The following is a 20,504-nucleotide window of genomic DNA, read 5'->3' on the forward strand; positions in this document are numbered from 1 at the left end:
TGCTGCCCAGGAACATTATACATCAGCTCCAGTGCACATCAAAATCAGCATGGCATGCCAATACATGAGCCACTATGGTAGCTACTGTTGGATGGAGCTGAACTATTGCTCTTCTTTTTCGTGGCAAGATCAAGACCAACTAAATTGCTTGTAACAGGCTACAAAGCATTTGTCAATAGCAATCAATTAAGTGATTTTGACAGCCCAGTCCTTTAATGCATGGCCCCTTGTCTTTGCTTAACTCTAGCTGTGCTGACAGGCCAATACATCCACCTCAAACTCAATGCTGACATTGATCTGGCAGCACAGGATAATCTGATATTCAAGCTCTGAAAAAGGACAGATAACTGTAAAACCTATCACCATAATGCAAACGTTCAGGAAGAATTATTAAAGTTCTATCAAAATGAAACAGAGTTTTGCAATCTTCTCCTCCTCACTCCTGTTTTGTCCTAGAATCAATCGACTGGATTATTACACTCACAATATTATTTAGCACTGGGAAGATGCAAGATTCTTTCACATTTTCAGTCTTTACACTTAATTTGATCAAATAAATTGTTTCTCTCCTGCTAAGATTCCTCTTTTCCATTTCCTCATTTTGATAGAAGGGACTGGTGTAATTTGCCAATGCCACTGTAGATCACAGATAGACATCCCTCAGTTTCTCAGTCTACCACACATAAAAGCTATCTACTGTACTATATTGCAAGAAGAAATTTAGAATTTAGAAATGTGGTTTCACTAAATAGATGCTGCTCATCCACAAACTCTCTGCCTTTCTCAATTTGTGTACTAAACGTCCCAATAAGTACATTTCTACTACATGGTACACTATAAATTCATACAATGTTTAATACATTCATTAATCCTTTTGGAACCACATAAGTGTTATAATTAGGAATTCTTCTCTCTGCATAAATAAACACATTTTCTGGTTGGGGTGATCTAATATTAGATACATATCTCATTTTGTTCAAGACAGCACATTGAAAACCTTAAAAGGCCAGAGCCGTTAAAGACCCTAAATAAAGAACACATAAATAAAAATACTGATGTTACAAATCTAGCCGACATACTGTACATCTTCAGCCACAGCAACAGACAAGTACTGTTACTAAAGGGATGTTTACATAGATTATTTTTAAATCTTGACTTCATTACGGAAGCATCAAGAGTCTATGTGCTATAGTTAAAAACAACCCAAAAAACATGTCCTCTGCATTGGGTTTCGTCAGCTTTTTTTAAATAAGTCTTTGACAAACTACATCTGTGAATATTTGCAGCTGGGCTGGTTGTCTCCTCACATGGAGTTGTTCTGTGTGTGCGTGTGTGTCTATCTGCTTCCAGTGGGTGAATGGGGTTTGAATTTTCCCACAAATTCCTTTGGCTTGAGATAACGCTGAAAACACTAGCACTCATTGTTGACTTGAACGGTTTTCCACTTGTGTTAAACAGTTAAGAGTCCTCTCGGATTCCTCAGCCAGCCCTACAGACGGCCCGCACTTACACGGGAAGATTAAGCAAACACAATAGTTTTTTTTTTCCCCAGGAAAAAAAGAAGCAAAAACAGAAATCGAAAAGAACACCGTCGGGTGTCAGCATTGTAAAGCCAGCACAGATCAAGGGCTTCTACAGAGCTAGACCAGGCGGCAGAAACAAAGAAGGAACCAGGCACATGGAATGGAAGGCCAAGCAGGACCCAGGACTGTCCAGCGCTGACAAAGGCACGACTGTCTGAGCATTCACAAGATAAATAACACGCTGGCAAGAACAGACTCAGGAAGCATCACCTTCTTAACATGATTACACACACACAAAACACGCTGCTCTAATCTCGCAATTTGCTTATGACAGCAAAAAAAAAAGGCTTGGACGAGTTCCAGGAGCTGTCGTGTCTATTGTTGGGGAAAGATTTATGTCCTCCTGCCCTCTGGTTCCCCAGTTATTTTTGCATTGGGAGATTTCTTTAAGTCTCTTGTCTGATACGTTTTGTGTAGAAAATTGCACTCGCACCTGCCGCCGGTTGTACCCAAGTCCGAAGGAGCGACGACAAAACAGTTATTCTCCCTATATTTAAAACTGCTGGGTGCTTTGCTGAAAAATTTCTCTCTACATCAAATTATATAGTTCTGTAGTGGCGGAAACTCCAGTCAGGAGTCAGCAAGGTACCACTTTGTTTACAAAGGTAATGGCTGTCCTTGTTTGTATTTAAGGTACAGTACATCTGTCTAATGTTGCTTGGTGTTATTCAAATTGAAGTACCTGGTTAAGGGCTTAGAAAATGTTATGAGTAAAAATTATATGAAAATACTAATTTATATGAAAATAATTGACCTAGCTATTACCAACCCTAAAAAACACCAAATTAAGCAAAATAATTAAACCAAAATTTAGGAGTAAAGGCAATGAATGTCTGAGATTAAAAGATCTAGGCTATATCACTAAATGTACTGTATACTGTACGTTTTTGCTTTTTATTACGATTAAACAGCAGTATTCCTTTCTGAGCAAGCACCGTCTTTGTCCAATGTGAGGCTCTCAAAAACCAAATACTTTAAAACATAATTGCACAAATAACTAACAGAATGCAAATTGAAATCTGCTGTTTGTAATCCATAATAAACTCTCTCAGATGCTACTGGAATTGTTATGTCATTAATCAAGTGGATTGTCTTGTTATCATTAGCAAGAAACGCTGACTAGGAGTCTGCTAGTTTTCAAACCAGATGGTTTGCAGCTATCTTATAAATGTATCTTTTAAGACTCTGATAAATTTGACATTATCTTAGTCATTATCAGTATATTATAGAAAATATGTTACAAACTAGAAACATGGATTTGCATTCAGATACATTTATTTGAAAACCATTTTATTTCTTCTAATAAATGTTTAAATTTTCTACTTGCATGGGTAAAATGGCACTCTGTAAAAAATGCTTATAAAGCTGAATTTAGAGTTCCAGGTATTTAATACAAAGTAATAAACCACTACATTGCAAGATGAAACCTGTTGTCATTTTATCAAGTGGAAGTAATCAAGCATTAAAAATCAGTGTTGCTAATCTCATATAAGAATAGCATTTGAGCAGGACCCTTGACAAAAAAAAGTCTTAAAAGTTTTACAAAGCTGTACTTTTATTGATCATCATCACACTAAAGATTCAAGGACATCAGTTCTTGTCCCACAATGGCAGATGATCTCTATAAAATTCTCAGATGTATAAAAAATGCTGACATTTAACTCCCACATAGATTAATTGAATCTGAAATTCAGAAAGTAAAACAAGTAACAGAATAGCGACAACTTTTATCTTCTTTCATTCGCCAATGTTTCTCAGCTAGACATCCAACAGTCACTTTTGTAACATAGTGCTTGGTCAGCCACTGAATCACCATGTGTGTGAATTAACACACTGAAAGTGGGAGTGGATGACAAGGTCCCACATGCACACAACGTAATATCTTGCCACATGAAAGATGATGGATAGTAGCCGTGCCTGGACACAATTTAAGGGGAAAGCGAAATGGAGAAAAAGGAAACTTGAGTTCAAAATATTGTGATTTTAATATCCTGTTCCAATAACCTTTCTAAAACAACAAGACCTGCAGTGTCCCAGGTCTTCATTTAAAAACAAATTCTGTATGCTTTTGGATGACATCATTTGGCAGAACAGGACAGCTGGAATATCTTACACTGAGACGTTTGATGAGCTTGATCAGCTAAGATCAAACCACAGTTTGATCAACCGCAATGGCAGCAAGTATGTGGAGAGATGCTGTTTAAGAGATGCAACCTTTACAAAACACACTTCAAAGCAAAGTGTGGATACCACTTCAGACCCGTGCAATTCTGGCCTGCATGGCTGTTTATTAGTTACTAACTAATCAGCATCCTTTCATTTTTAATGTTTTTCTGTTCTTATCACGTTAGCTCATGCCCTGGTTTTTGCAGCTCAATTTCCTAGCGGTTCTGGAGTGTTATTATTTAAAGTATGTTTGCAAAACAACCTGTGCTGCAGGCATAACAAAAACTCTTTTATATCTATATCCTATCGCTGTGGTTAACACAAAAATGTCCTTAACTCAGTGGAATCGCTGTTGCAGAAGCAGATTGTTTGTCGTTTATACTCAGAAGGATCATATTTACACTGTAGCATCCACACTTTCACATCTTTTCACGATTCTGCACAGAGACCAGCCGGAAAAAGACGTATGTTACCTCCTGGGTGAGCCGTCCTCATGCGGCTGGATGATCACCACCTTCACGGTCACGGACGTCCGCAAGAGGTCAATCATTTGCTCGTGGGTCAGGGTTGCCACGGCAACTTTGCAAATCTCAACCAGGCGGCTCCCTTGCCGCAGGCCGGCCTTCCACGCAAACCCGAACGGCTCCACGTCGGCCACAATCCCCTCAAAGTTCACATGGAATCCGAGCTGGCCAAGGCCATTCCTCCGGAGGGTCATTTCTGAAGTCTCACAGCCCCTGGTTACAATCTAAATTAAAAACGGGAGAGAAAGAGAGAGAGAAATGAAAATGCCATTGTTAAGTCAGTATCTCTGGAGATTTGGTTTCCTTCAAAAAAAAAAAAGAAAGATGGAGATTCCTTTTCAGGTCAATTAATCTGGGTGTCTTTTCTGCTTAAAGTTCTAAGCAATGGCAAACATTATCCCCCCCCCCACACACACACACACACAAACAATGAAGAGGGCAAGCTATAGTTAAGAGAAGGTTTCCTAAAAGGAAACAAAAGGTCGGGAGTCTAGCAGGCTCCTCTGTAGCTCAAGGCAATTCTGGCCTGCGTGGCTGTTGATTTTCAACAGCAGGTTTACAGATAACAAGCAGAGGACCGCTCAAGAAAAAGGCTTTCGGGCAAGCTGTACACACAAAGAGATCAGCTTCCCAAGCTTTGTGAAAAGCTTTTCCCATTGAGAGAAGTTATAGGCTATATCGAGGCCAGAGAAACTCAAAGGTAAGGGGCATTTCTCGTGAAGACATTCCGTCTTTCGACATGTACTCACAAAAAACTTCCTATCTAATGGCTATATGTTATCACCAAAAATTCATCCTTTTTTCTGCATTTCTAATTATTGCAGGACTTCTGGTAAACGATGCATTCCATGAGGTCTGCAAACACGTCCATTGGGATGAACACATGTGCAATTAATGTCAATTATTTGTGCAAACATAAATGCAATGAATGATTAGTGCCCTTAATTATAAAAGTACTCAACAACTAATGGGAGTACCAAATCCTACGCAGAGCCCGTCTCCACATGGAACTGCAAGATGAGTTCTCACAAATAACTTTATGAGTGTGTCTCCAAACCAAAAGGGATCATTTAATATTATCACACACTGATACACAAAGATCTCTGACAAGAAATTGTTCACTAACTGTGTAAAATGACACACTGTACCTGTACTGTACAAGCATGACTATCAAGTACAGGAATGTATTAAACTGAACTGTTCCCGCTCACAGACTTTCCTTGACTGCACATACTGAAAGCATACCGTAGTTGCTTCACAACACATTTATGTTGCATGGTCATTTGTACAACAGTGAGCTATACCATGCTGGAAACTGAAATCAAACAGCTCTATATTTAACTACACATCTGGTAACCTTTACTTACGGCTATGGATTTAATGAGCATATTCAATTCATTACAAATGTGCTTTCCAAATGTATTTTCCACTGGAAAAAAAATGTTTTGGTATCATTTTGTACACAGATTTCCCATTTAATTTTATCAGAAATAACAGTCTTTAGCAGAAAGTGCATGCCAATTAGAAACATACAGTACATCTATATGAAACATCTTTCAGCCCATGAATCATCCCAATAAAGCTGCAGACATCCTTTAAAAAACTGAGCTACATACAGTACCACCCTGCATAGTAAAAATTTAAATCCATTTCTGTAGGTTTGCATAGTGCCATGCAGTGCCGAAAAATGCTGTTTATTTTTTTCCCCTAAAATAATACCAGTTAAGCAGAGTTTAGTTGTCAACAGGCAAAATTACAAATAAGCCCATGTAATGAATCAAAAGATGATGTTGAAAATTATGCTGAAGGACACCGAGTCAATAAACAATTCCTACACAAAAATGTTTCTCATTAGGAAGTAGAAATCCCCAATGGAAAGAGACAGATGAGTATACAACAAGGGCCTGATTGGGGAATTACTGTATCCAGCACCCAGAACCTCCTACGCAGTCGGATTGTATCCATTTGTTCTTTTTCCAGCACAAGTGGCTTTACAAAGCGACCTGCCCTTTTCACATCTGGGCTGGCTCACATTACATCACAGCTTCAGCAGCCTTTAAATCTTGTGGTGAGCGGCGCCTGAAACACGATGCCGTAAAAGCCTCCACACAGAAACAAAAGGGAGCACGCCGTCTGGCCAGTGCTGGGATTCAGGAGGAGGCGGCACACCAGCACCAACTGATACTGAAGGACATGAGCTGCCAGAACGACTGATTGTTGTTTAAACTGTCCAGCTTTGCTTAAATCCTCACTGTACCATCTGGTAAGCAGCAGCTAGTATGCTGCCCTTGCAGTCCCATCCAGTTTCCTCCCAGAAAAGGGTGTTTGCACATTATGTTACCTCTCCAAGGCAACCCGGTTTCCCTTCACTACAAGAAGACTTGTGGTTAGGTCCTGGTCCTATTACTGAAGTTTTTGTGTTCTTCCAAATCAGGGTAAATATTGCCTAGACTATATCTACATGTGCGACGACAAACCTCTTTTTTCCTACTGATACTGATTCCAAATCAGGGTAAATATTGCCTAGACTATATCTACATGTGTGACGACAAACCTCTCTTTTCCTACTGATACTGATTCCAAATCAGGGTAAATATTGCCTAGACTATATCTACATGTTTGACTACAAACCTCTTTTCCTACTGATATTGGTTCTTCTGCTGCACACAAAGTCAAGGACATACACAACATCAAAGCAGCAGTTAAGAAAACAGGATGAATCCATTTGAGAGAAGTGGATGCTTGTATTGTCTCGAGTCATGGTACAATGAATATTACTGTCCTCTTTTGTCTGTATTTGTTAAGAGCACTTTGAAAAAAGTATCATGAGCTACAACGATGCCTTGTGCAGCAGTGAATAATTACCTCCATAGTTATCTTATTCATGGCAGATGTACAGTAAACCCACATTAATTACCCTTTCATTAGTGACACTCGTTTCACAAGAGCACTTCAAAGCAAGTGGTGGCAACTGAACAACTAGCTTTGACAGTGATGGGTCAGCTACCATAGCAAAGGTTTATAATTAGAGAGGGTATTATTATTTCCTTTAGCAGCTGGTGCCAAAACTGCACAGCTCCAGTGTGCAGTTCTAATCTTAGTGGCCCTCACCCAAATGGCCAGTCTACAATGCTTCATCTGAGAAGATGCATAGAGGGGTCCAGACTGTGTTAATCCCAAAGAAGCACTGGCACTGAATTTCACTTGTCTTCTGTCATGTACCAGAAAACCCTTCCTCAGCTTGGCTTCAGGAAAGGTGCTTCTACACAGGTGCTCTGCCCTCATATTTTCCAGACCTCCAGGTTACAGAATTTCCTGACTGTTCAACAGACATCTTTAAAATATCTCTTATGGGTGGCTTTCAAAATCTATTTGAGGTTTAATCTTCCCCAAAAGGGAAAATTCCTTAAATCCTGAAATACAAAATGCGTTGAAGAGATGCAATTCAGAGTTATCGATTTATTGTAACTGCTAGATGTTTGGTGTCACACTGCAACAGCCCTGGGACATTGTAATACCAAGAGCATGACACGAGTCTAATTGATATTGTAAACTGCCAGTGCGGTTTGACAAGCCCTGCTGTCCTCAGTTAATTTTTAAACAGCAATGTTCATTCATTTTTGCTCATTTAATTGCTGCGCTATTCTAAGACATGTCAGTCTCTCCTCTGTGGTGTGACTGAAGTCAAGGTATGGGAACACACCAATGAAAAGATAAATATACCTGTGCTATCTAATAAGGATGCTGATGTTCTTCTGCATCTGTTCTGTTCCAAGTCTGTTCCATCATTTTCCTCACCTTAGACCATGATCTTCCACCCAGTTACTGCAACCCACTTTCTCATCTTTCTATATTCCCAATGCTTGGATCCCAGAGCTAGAATAAGACATTGAATATCCATGTCCTGATAGACAATAACATCAGAAACCTAAACACTAGACAGGACAGCAGACCCAGGAAACCTCAGCTACGTCACGCTGAGCCCGGACCCCGGACCCCGGACAGCATGATCCCGAACCTTCAGTTAGCAGAGACTGTTCAGGGCCTAAAGTCATTAAATGTACCAAAAATGCATCGGCTGGTAGAGGGCAATGATTGGGCCCGGTACCCCCAGAGGCTTCCTCTCTCCCACTGGGAGTTATTGTTTTTCCGTCCCCCATGCCAACGTGGTCAGCTGTTTCTGTACAATATTCTTAACTGCTATATCATTCTCTAAAGCACTTTGAAGCAAACTGTTATGAAGGACAGTATTGCTCATAAAAAGTAGATGTATTGATTGATTTCAAACAGTAAGCTGTGATTTTGCAGGCCTGTGAGAAGGGAAATATGTATTTCACATGTTAGCAGCTGTCAGAACTGGTTCCAAAGCTGAGCAAGGATGTCATCTTTTAATGAATAAACTGAATGGGATTATTAATTATGTAATAAAACAGGTCAAAATAAAGATTTATATGTTTTGTTGCTTCAGTGAAGGAAATAACACTCAGATCTTACATATCAGGCTTTTCCAGGGTTTTCTACGGCTCCAGCAAAATCTAATTAACAATGCTGCTGTCAATGCAGAGAACAGTATTCATTTTAATTAACTGTACTTCATGTAGTCACCTTGAATAGAGGTATCAGCTAAATTAATAACAGCAATTTTATGTCAAAATCAGCCTTTACAAAATGTATAAGCTAAAGAGAGGACACTTATTCTAAATGCTGGTCTCTCACACGTAGACAGCACCATGAACAATGGTTCTCTTAATAATCAGACGAGAAAGACTCTGAAACCCAAAATTGTCCAGATTCCAGAAGAAAACAGGAAGTCTGAGGAAAACAAGATAAACACTCGGTCCACGTTGTTCATAGTAAAGCAAATTTCTAGACAAAGATAAAAAAAAACATTTATACTTCTCAAAAACCACTTTCTTAGTGCAACTTCCCACTGATTTAGCAAAACTATAGGTACATCACTGAATTAATATTATTAGTGTGGTCCTTAAGGATACAGGGCTGTGTTTTTTTTTTCTTCATTATTTTCATCAAAACGTTTTCATCACTTTAAACAACTCCAGATGCTAAAAATAATTTAAAAGCATTAAAAAGCATTTTATTAATGCTAAAATTAGGTGGCTGAAATATCTGTGTCACTCCTCCACTTGGGTTACTTTGACATGGAAAATAAAGTGAGTCAATGAAAGCTTTATGAAGATGGCTCATGCAGTATACGGCAAACAGCAGAACTGGTCTCATTGGAGAATACTAGAATAGAGCACACAAGAGGTCAGAGCATGGAAGAAAGGATCTTGTTTTGAGTGCTTGGGACTCCATTTTCACAAACAGCTCAGCTGTCCTCTCACACCCCCTGAAGAGCTGCTAATGAGAAGACACTCCTGATAAAGGGACAGCTGAAATCATGAATTCGTACTGTATGTCTGGCAAAAAAAAGCTGGATGCATACACTCACAGGAGACAGGGAAGAGATGAATTACAGTATTTTAGCCTCATGAAAGTAATACAGCAAATCTCATCTTAAAAACACACATAAAGATGCTAAAAGAATCCAAAAAGATTTTCAGTGTTTCACAAAAAACGGGTTCCACTGGGTTAAAAAAATCTGGAGAAGGCCTTCACACAAGCCACCTACGTATGAATCAAGTAATACACTTGGCTTTGAAATTAAAGCAGGCCAAAGCTTGAACAGTTTTACTTCAATGACTGCCTTTAAGACTGGCAACAGTCCATTTATTAGAGGTAGAAGGCCAAGCACCACTGATATTACTAGTCTTACTGTGACTAGCACCTGTTTGTGCTTAATTCATAGTTGTACAGAAAGACATCTTGAAACCTGCCTTACTCACCTGTAATCAGCCCAACCTGTACAAATCAGGTTCATGTTGCTTTACCTTCCCTTGAAAACTTCACCTGTGTAATGCTGGGGAAAAGGCAAAGCCTAGCAAGGTTTTATTATAACAACAACAATAATAATAATGCTATGGGAAATCAGATCTAAAAATAGCAAATATTTGTGAGCATATCAAGTTTCAAGCACAGCCTCACTCAAAAAAAAAGTCTCCTCAGATAACCTATCATCTGCCAAGGGTTTTAGTGAAGAGAGAAACTGCTTCACTGCTTTTGCAAATAGCTACGACTAAACCAGCTGAATTAGATGTCTAAGAATCTCTTCATCTTAAAGCAAGTGGCTGAAACAAGCTGGGGGATTATGACTCTGATCCATTTTTATTCCCATGTCTGAGTAGGCTAGACGTCATTTAACTGTGCCCAACATCTCTGCTGCAGAACAGGTCACTCAACAGTACTAGTTTTCATCCACCATATCCACTTAGTCAGCGAATATTGTAATGGACTACTCTTAACCTCTACAATGGCCTCAAGGCAATGAATAACATTCTAACACCTGGATGTCTGCTGAATTACTTCATGTTCCAGACAAAGAGCATTCTGTAACCTTGACAACGGGGATGACGCTCCCCAGTGCAGAATGCCTTACTCATAAATGTGGTGTTCTTCAATTGGTATTTCGATACGTGGGTGTGTGAGAGTGTGCAGGCCAGTTTTCACTTTTTTGGAATGAAAAAGAAATATGGTGGTACCACGTACTGTAACCATATCACCCACCTCTTCTTTTAAACATTCACTTAATATGCTTAATCACATAAATAATTTTAGAAGACTCGTCGTGTAACACTGCAAAATTGAAATGAAGAATCATACACATTGCTCGTCAGGCAGTTCATAGCCTGAATAGGAAGCCAAATAAAATTAATTTTCACAGCACGAGTGTGATTTGTGAGGAGACGCTACTCGAGGGAGCCTGCTGCCTCGCCACAGCTCTGAAAAGCAGACTAGGAGTCATGCAGAAGTCATGCTTTCCGTAGCTCAGAACCACAATGACAAAGAAACAGAAATGAAGAGGGAAACACATGGAAAACCCATTAAAGAGCGGAGAGCTGCGAACAGGATGTAGGACAAGACTTTCAACTTGTATGTAATACTGGATGATTGGCTTTGTTATATATTGCTATGTCATATATTACTCCTGGGGTCTCAGAAATGGCAGGCCCTCATCAAGAAGAACAACAAAGCACTCAGTCCTGCTGGGACTGGTGGCAGATAAATGTCAATCATTTCCTTGTTAGGAACAGGACTGCATAAACATATCTGGTGTGCAAGCACTACATCTGGCATTCATGCAGACTAGACTGGAGATTGGTTGTGTGACAATTACAGAAGCAGGACCAGAACCATCAAAAACAAAGACTTTTAACTTTGTTCTCTGTAAAGGAGCTGTGTTTCCAATCATGAGTAATTGCTTTGCATATGGATAATCATGCTGTATCTTTGAGAATTACATAGATGCATCACTATATCACGATACAGAAAAAGAATCAAGAACAGTTTGGACCACTTAATGTATAAGTCAAAAAAAGATATATAAAAAACCCATGAGAAGATTCTGCATTTTAGAAACAGAACAAGAAGGGGCACTTTTTATAATTGCTCATTTAGCAACATTAATTTGCATGCCTGGACCTTAGTTGTTGCTTTTTAATCCTTTACATTTTCTTGTTGAAGTATTGAGGACATCGATATGATAGAACATACTGTGCTCTTACAATGATAATGTTTCAACAGAATAATCAGAAAGAAGTCAGTTTCCAAACTCTCATTCAGATAATACAAGAAACTTTCACGCACTGAACTGATTTTGGATAAAGATCACCTGATTTTAGCCCCTCCCAGAAGTTCCTTATAAAAGAAACTATTCGCAAATAAAAGCGCTCAAAAACAAAATGTAGCTCTCGCAAAGGGAATCACTAAACCGTATCTGTGAAACATAACCACACTAAGAAGCTTTGTAAAACAAATCCCAGATTTCCTACATCAAGGGGAAAGCTTTTTTAATGATTGGCTTGGATCAGAAAACTACTTTCTTCAGCCAGATGCCACGGATTTCATGCACCAACTTAAGCATCCCTTTGAGTAACTGACAAGCCAGAAAAAAGAAGAATCACTAGTGCTGCTGTAGACCTCACGGCTGATAGGTACTTATACTGTATTTTTCAGTTCTCATTAGCAGTGGATGGCAGAGGGACAGTGGAAATTGATGTGTAGAGTAATTATCTTATAAGAAGCCACTATTTTCATCTTCTTGAACAGTCTTAAAAAATAGGGCTGGCAGAATGTGTTGAGCAGAGGGAACTGGCTCAAGACAAATGCAGAGTGAAGAGCTGTGGAGATTTTATTAACGAAGATTCAGAGTGTTATGTGGCACATGCAACCAATCTGGTGCTGTTGTTTTCCCATTTTTCTTATTTTACTGCATAAACCTTGTGTTCTTCCCAAAATGGACACCGTTTTTGTTCAAAATCACCATTAGCCAAACTTCATGTAGTTTAATTTGAGTTGTTAACGGTCTGTACTGTAATAGTTACCTCATCAAATACTGCAATTATTCATAATTTATTATTGTTATTATTACAGATATATAAGGAAGAAGAAATGTATACTAAATTTATGTAATAGGAATAAGAAATTCCAGCCCTGTGTGTAACCATTCATTCCTCGGTGCACAGATAAGATAATACACTTACAGCTCTAAATTATTTGAAATCTCTCTCTCTCAGAGCCGAGCCAAAAACATCCCAAAAACCTTTGCCAAGAAAAGACTCCGATGCCCTGTGTGATAACCAGCTGCAGACTTTGCCTTAGTTCCCGACTCTTCCCTGGGGATATCTGGCATGTATTGGTAGAGCCTGTTTAAAATTACAAGTGTTTGAGGAAAAAACGAAATGCAACACCACACACACGCAGATGTACGACGAAGGAGATGAACGGCTGTGGAGAAAATACCCGTCCACAGGGCTTACCTCCAGCCTCTGCACAATCTCTCTGACGTCTTCACCGCAGTTGTCCAAGGCAGACAGTACGACGCACTCCCCACGCTCGTAGAAGATTTTGAGACTCATAAGACCCGAGGTCCAGCCTATAACGTCCCTGCAGGAGCAGTTGAACACCACGTTCTTGGACTCCTCCTCTATCAGCACGATGAACTCGTTGGAGATGCCGAGCAAACATTCAATGTCGGTGGTCTGCCCGAAGTCCCGGGCGATAACATTCCACGTGACGGCACCGATGCTGTGCAGGTGGGCAGCCTTCCTGGGCTTGCTCTTCTCCTTCTTCTTTGCCCCCAGCGTGATGAAGCTGAACTTCACCGTGGAGTCGATGGTTGCTGTTGTGACGAAGTTCTCCGCCAGGTCCTTCAAGTACTCCTGCCTCGTCCTGGTTGCCATGGCCCGGAACTTCTCCGATTTGTGGGCGGCGTTCTCCGCGTTAATGACCTTGGCCAGGAGAAAGTCCCTGAAAACAGCCGACTTGGGAAAAGTCACTCCTTTGGGAATCGGGGGACCGAAAGCAGGCACGTCCTTAGACCTTGAAACAGCCACGCTGGAATGGAGGAAGGGAAAACAAAGTGAATTTCCCCACTGGGGAAATGGCTGGAATGTTTTAGACTATTCCAGAAGCTCAAAGAGTACAGAGAATGCTCAACACACACCCTTTTACTGTCTCCCATTCTTACACTTATATCTAAGTTCTCAGGGTATTCTTAATTATTCATATGTATGGTCTAAAAGTTCAGTAAAAATTTGTAGTCGTTAAACATTGCCGTGTTAAACAGAGCAATACAGCCTGTACTGTTTAGCGTGTTTTGGGTGGTACGCATGCATTTTAGGTTGTAATACTTTGTAGTCAAGTTGGATTGAGGTGAAACTTAGTTTTCTGGGTGCAACAACTACTTTAATAATAAAGAAATCAGACTCCTGATAAAAGGATCTTTCCTAGCAAAGATAAAAATTAAACATCACTTAATGACAGTGTGATGGTTTTACCTCCTTATTTGACAGTCTTCCAAAACCCCAAACCTCTTTGTTCCCTCCTGCCATTTAATCAAGTCGCAAAGCTTAGTTACCTGTAGCACACGTTTTCTGTGCAAGGGTTGTGTACTTTGACGATGACAAACACGTGCTGGAAATGAGAGCGAATATTTTTCGGCGTGAAGGGAAGAGCCCCTGGCTCCTGAAATACGATGGTGACGATATCGTTTCCTATGTGCCTTTTCCTCAAGAGCTGGGGCAGAAAAAAAGGAGTTAGGAAGTAAATCACATTTCCTGCAAGAGGGTTACATCTGAGCAAGTGTTTTCCATGAGCATGTGAACTGGGCCACAAGTATCCTCTTGCATCTTGAGACAATTAGTTTCAATAAAAAGCTGTAAATCTGAGGGTTTGGTTTTGCTATAAAACCAGTTTAAAAGTGCACTCATTGTAATGATCAGCATCAGATTACTGTACAGATGGCCCCATGACAGCATAGTTATCCATGTACAGTATATACATGGTCCCCTGAATTACTCTTAAACTGACTTCATGCCTTAGACAGGTTACCTTCAGACCCTACAGAGTCACGAAATCTTCTACTGGTTCACATTAAACAGTCACTGAATCTACTGGTGATTATTAAACCAACATTTGAATATTGTCTTTTATCAGTCGCTTTTTATTCATGACATGACTAGCACCTCACGAAAATAAAATCAGACATACCAGATTTCATTTCAGACGGCAATGATTCCTGTGGTCGAATTAAGATAATCAAACAACTACAGTATTTGGATTTGTGACGCGGCTCATAAATAAAAATGATTTAAGGTGAAGCAGGGCAGCTGAAGAGAAGATTGAATGACCTATTTCGGTTTACCTTCTGGCCGATCACGGCCGGTTAGACAGATTAGCACTAATCTTGGGGCTATGAAACGTTATTCTGGGTAAACTGCTCTCATATTCATGCTAATAGAGGCCTGCAAAACAAGGGCAGTATCAGCTCTTCCCTCTGTTCTCCAATGACACTCATCCTTATGTGCAGCTCGGTGGTTTTTCAAAAAGAAAAACACTTGGAGGATGGAGCATCAGTGATGAACATTCAGCTTTCACTTAATTAATCTAATTTTTTTTATAGTTTTAAAGAGCACTATAATATGTTTGTTATCACAACACCTTGGCAGGCAGGTTCAGAGGCTGGTTTCCCTTATAGCTGGAAACTTACTTTACAGCTCAGTCTTTGACAGGCTTTTTGACTGTAGGAGGACCAGATTAGGTTGTCCTTTTAATCAGAGTATTGTCATAAACTTGCTCAAAAATGGCCACAATCCAGTGAATACCAGTTATTGTACTACACATTAACCACTGTATATCATCCCAGAGAGAAATTCTAATCAAACCTGCAAAATAACCATCTTTATATGTATAATCAGTAAACAAAATAAAGAGACATACAGTACTATATTTTGACATACTCCAGATACAAGATGTACAATGTACGATCACACAATGTACTGTCAGCATAGACCTGTTTAAATGGTCAAAACATTTATCAAACAATCTAACTGTGATGTGCGTCAATCTATCACAAAATGATACAAGGACAATTTATTTATACTTTTTTCTTTCTCAGATAAGCCCCTTTTTGAACCATAATGAATATACTACAGAAACAGAAACATATCATGCTTTTAGTTTGCAAAGGAGCAAGCAAATGTTTATACCATGCTGAAAAGAGAAGAAAGAAACAACATTTTGGCTGTGTAGCCTTCTTCATGCTTTTAGTTTTATGCTTTAAACTGTCAGAAAAACATTAAACAGCAACAGGGGACTACAGAACAATATACAGTAGACTGAAGAAGAATAATAAACAAAAAATGAGGTGTTTCCAAAGAACAGCTTTAAAAATTATATAAAGGCTAATAAAAAATATAAATATTAAAAATACAAAGGTAGAATCAGGACCTACAGTATGACACAAAATGGGCTCACATTGATTACAGGGGATTTTGCAAAGGTTTTGTCTAGGCGATGCAGACCACACATCTCTGTTACTCTGGTCTCACTGATCACTAAACAGAGGCTAAACAGGGCCATTCACCAGAGAATGGCACACTTACCTGTTGTCTGTTGTTAGGTGTGTGAGGAAGTAATGTCGATACATGAAACATTAACTCATAATCTTTGTAGGTAGTGTACAGAGAATGAGTGCCTGTGGAGTCCGCTGAAACAGACAGAAAACGACAATTTTAACAGAAAACAAAAATCCAATTCAAAGGACTGAACAGCTTTCACAACAGCAATAATAGCATGCACATACATTAAAAGCAAATAAACCCCATCTTGTGCCTCCTATCCCTTCAATAAGATTGTTCCTTTTCAAGTTTATCCAATCCTGCCGAGCCTGCCCCTGGGAGAGAATTTCAGCCTACATTATTACGATTATTTAACGGAAAACCAAAGTTTTTTCATGAAAAGGTTTCTGCCGTTCCCGACGTGGCGTTCGTGTGGAAGGTAAGGGAACGAGGAGGAAGCACGAGAGCTGGGCGTGCACACACAAGGATGGACCCGAGGAAGCGAGAGGGTGGGAGACGGGCCCTGGCCTTACTCTTGTTGTCCAGCTGCGCTCGGTACTTGTTGAACCCCTTGAGCCGCACCCTCTGTCCCAGTAGGTCCAGGAACTCGTCCAGGGCCGGCCCCGCGCTCTCGTTGTTGTACATCTCCTCCTCTGTGCTCTGGCCGGCCTTGCAGTACAGAATGCCCACCTTGTGCTGGAAGCTCAGCTGAAAAACACACACCACTGCCTCAGTTAGGCACCTGACTTGGGGACACTGTGGCAGGGGCACAGACAGAAGCAGATAAATTCCGGGGGAACAGGTATGAGTCCCCGAAATCCTCCAAGGCACTGACCAAGTCACTCCAGTGGACTTCTTCAGGATGAACAGAGAAACACAAACCAGAGGTCTGAGAGTACAAATGGAAACTTTGTGTAAGTGCATTTCTGACTCGGAACAAGAGGCCCTTCTTTACAAGCAACAAGCTACCCAGCCACTACTGAAGATGATACCCTGGTTTCTTCCGAGAAAGGACTAGATGAGATCCATTTATTTTAACAGATGTGTGACTAGCTGCAGTACACCCCTGTTTATGTATATTCTTCGTTTTTACTTACCCTTTTCTAAAAATACAGGGGTCCTGAAATGCTCCATGTAAAAATGAGATCTATCCTCTTTTCAAATGTTTATCTTGATCTAATGTTTTAAATATTTAGATCTCAGATTCATGCTGTAAATTGGTCATTGTATTGCTTTTGCAAGGCAATTTGAAATTGTGAAGAATTGGATCACAGACCGACTGTCTAGTTGAGTTTAATACTCACAGTTAGCAAAAACCCTTAAATTAAGCCTGTTTTACAAAAACACTTTTTGGCTTTTGACTTCCAAGTTTGGTAACTCAAGAGTTCCCTTTTCAATCCTGCTTATCTGACAGTGAAGTGAATTCCTGAACACTTCTGTGGAATCTCATGACTTTTCACCACTGAATCAATCAGCCGTTGTGAGCTCTGAGTAGAGAAGAAAGCAATAAAAAACAACAAATTCCTGGCGTGACATGGATCATACTGGATCAGAGATTAACAAGAATGCAATATGTCAGAAGCAGCAAGTTTGACGTTCAAGTCTCTTGATAAGCAGGCAACTGAAGTCTAGAGAGGAGACTTCAGGATTTACACTAGAGTTCTGGCGCATTTAATTGTATTAATAGTTCAAAGGTTATGTTTAGTGTATTTTGCTTTTCACTTATATTATTATTTTACATAATAAAAAGGTTAGTTTTCTCAAAACTTGGTCACATGCTTCATTACAACATTTACATGCACGCATCAACAAAAGCATAAAAAACTGTCAAACTGCTTTATTGTATTTATATTTATATACTTTATATAGTTATTTAGGTGCAATTGAAGCAATTTATTGTACATACTGATGGCTTACAGTGTTTCAGCAGCAAATAAAAAAAGTCCAACATCTTATGATGAAGTCTCTGAGGAGTCTTTTTCTGTTCACATTTTCCTTTATGATATGTTATTTACTGCACTGTTTCCAGAAGGATTTGATTACAACTTTTTAAAGTCTAATTACAATTGAAATGCCAGGTACATCTCAAACGTGAACATAAATGGTCTTTTTCTTTCTTTCTTAAAAACAAAAGATGGGATCTGCTCACATACAGCTTCAAACTAAGTGAATTTAATTCACAGCTATCTCTCCTTATTACCCTGGAGACACTTAATAGTCCCGTACGTAAGCAGAGTATTTATTAGATGATGAGGAAGCTCAATATGAAAGGACAATGATTACATTCAAAGTGCTCTCAGGCAGCTTAACCCCTCTACTGACACTGAACAGCTCAATGTGAATAATTTATAAGGGCTTTGAAATACTGGTAACAAAGAAAACAAACTTCTAATTGATCTGCTACTCACTCATTAAATCTGACTTTAAGTCAAGTGCCCCAGACAATCATGCTACTATGCATATGTTTACTTACAGAATTTATTAAGATGTACACAATACTTTACTGTTTGTTAAATGTTTTCTATTCATCTATACATGTTCTATTTCTGAAATATTTATTTACCTTCTTTAGACAGGTCAAGTAGTTCCTGCATGCCTCTAATGGTGTTGTCATGGTGACAAGTCCCCACTACTGTGCCAATATGATTTGATTTCAAAAGTTAACAAAGAGAACGAAGAGACTGGGAAAAAACAGAAACAATAATTTTGGGTTTTTTTTTCAAGCACCACATTTCACGTGTTTGTTTTTTTACACCAGCCTCCAAACCCAATGGTATTACAGTAAACTCGTCACAGAAATTAAGTGAGCACAATCTGATAAAGTCAAACTCGAAGGTGAGCGAATGAACAAAAACAAATCGAGGAGCTATTTAAAACCACACAGCTGGTGGTAAAACGTACTGTACAACTGATACAACACATGTCATGGTCACAGTCCCAGCTCCACTAATGTCTAATGTGCACTTAAAACTGCATTAGTAAAAGCAGCTATGTTCTAAAATGAAGAATGGGAAAGATTTTTTAAATGAAGGTACTGAGTCAGAAAAGATCGTTTTTACCATTAAGTTGAGTTTCCATATTATACCAAATGATGCACAAAATAGAAAAAAATCTTAAGCACATCTGAAGCACATGTGGTAAGTGCATGATGAAAGGCTGTTTTTCAAGTCTAAACTCTAAACTCCTATTGCTTGTGACCTTTTGCAAATTACTGATGCAGGCGAATGAAAATGCCACTAAGTTTTGAAGATCTCCTGTCTTGTTCATGTGGCCTGATGTTACATCATGTTCCTTTTCAAATTCCTGCCTTTCTCTTTCGGAACCAAACTGAATTGAGTGGCGCATGTTGGCCTAACAAATGCTTAAAATGCAAAATAAACATCTTGCCACCTGTCTTTGCTATTATAAATTATTACAGTGATTTCCACCATTCCTACCTTGTGTTCAACAGAAATAAAATGCATGAATGAGGATACATATTTTGCACATAAAGTTTGTAACTTTGAAGGTTATAGAAATGTTTGTAAGCAGATAATTTAATTGAAAGAATCACAGCAAACTGAGTTTTTTTATGTATGGATGCACTTTGCTCTCCTGTTATCTTTGTTCCAACAGAGTTTCTAGCAATGCTTTGTAATTATCATCCCTGAAACAACTGGGACAGCATTATAGTATTATTTTACACACAATGCAAGTAATCACATTTACAGACAATTCAATAAAGATGCCCTGCTACTCAAAACAGTAGCCAAGGGAGGATGAATAAGGTTGTCTGCTGTCTGCACAGCAGTATTAATTAATAAGTCAAAGGTTTATTCCATGCTGAAAAGACAAGAAAGAAAACAACGTTTTGGCTGTGGAGCCTTCTTCAGGTGTGTCTAATTCATGTATTAATTATTAATTCATATGTGGGTCCCCTACCTGGTTTATCTTAATTCAAAATAATTGTATCTGAAAAACCAATACACTTGTGAAATGCTGTATTTGTGGGGATCTCCCACTGGCTCTCATTCTGCTTTCAATTATATTTATGGCTCTGTAATCCACCACAATTAAACTGCATTAGGGGCCATTAGGGGCCCAATGGCAACAAAGATGTAAAAAAAGTCACTTACTTTTAGGTGCTCATAACCCCTTTTTTTTAGACGTTATTGCCATTGTGGGAACATGCTGTCATATTGGGACATCACACCAATACTCACACTGCCTGTCCACACCCCCAAGTCTTCTGGGTTACCTAGTCCTGAGCAGAACAAGAGCCAGGAACTACATCT

The 20,504-nt window shown here is 39.3% G+C and overlaps 1 protein-coding gene across 9 annotated transcripts in view; it reads right to left on the bottom strand.

Moving 5' to 3' along the window:
• The window catches only part of sipa1l2a (signal-induced proliferation-associated 1like 2, genome duplicate a), a 112,963-nt gene that overhangs the window by 35,122 nt on the left and 57,337 nt on the right, over window positions 1-20,504 (bottom strand). For all 9 annotated transcript variants that reach the window (XM_088610676.1, XM_088610681.1, XM_088610684.1 and 6 more), the window contains 5 exons: window positions 16,764-16,938; window positions 16,276-16,379; window positions 14,250-14,407; window positions 13,150-13,726; window positions 4,223-4,497 (listed from right to left, as the gene is read on the bottom strand). In XM_088610676.1, the coding sequence (XP_088466802.1) occupies window positions 4,223-4,497; window positions 13,150-13,726; window positions 14,250-14,407; window positions 16,276-16,379; window positions 16,764-16,938 (1,289 nt within the window). The remainder of the gene's footprint in view (window positions 1-4,222; window positions 4,498-13,149; window positions 13,727-14,249; window positions 14,408-16,275; window positions 16,380-16,763; window positions 16,939-20,504) is intronic.

Source organism: Lepisosteus platostomus, chromosome 17 (assembly GCF_059453375.1).
Source record: "Lepisosteus platostomus isolate fLepPlt1 chromosome 17, fLepPlt1.hap1, whole genome shotgun sequence".
In the NCBI taxonomy this organism is placed as follows: Eukaryota; Metazoa; Chordata; class Actinopteri; order Semionotiformes; family Lepisosteidae; genus Lepisosteus; species Lepisosteus platostomus.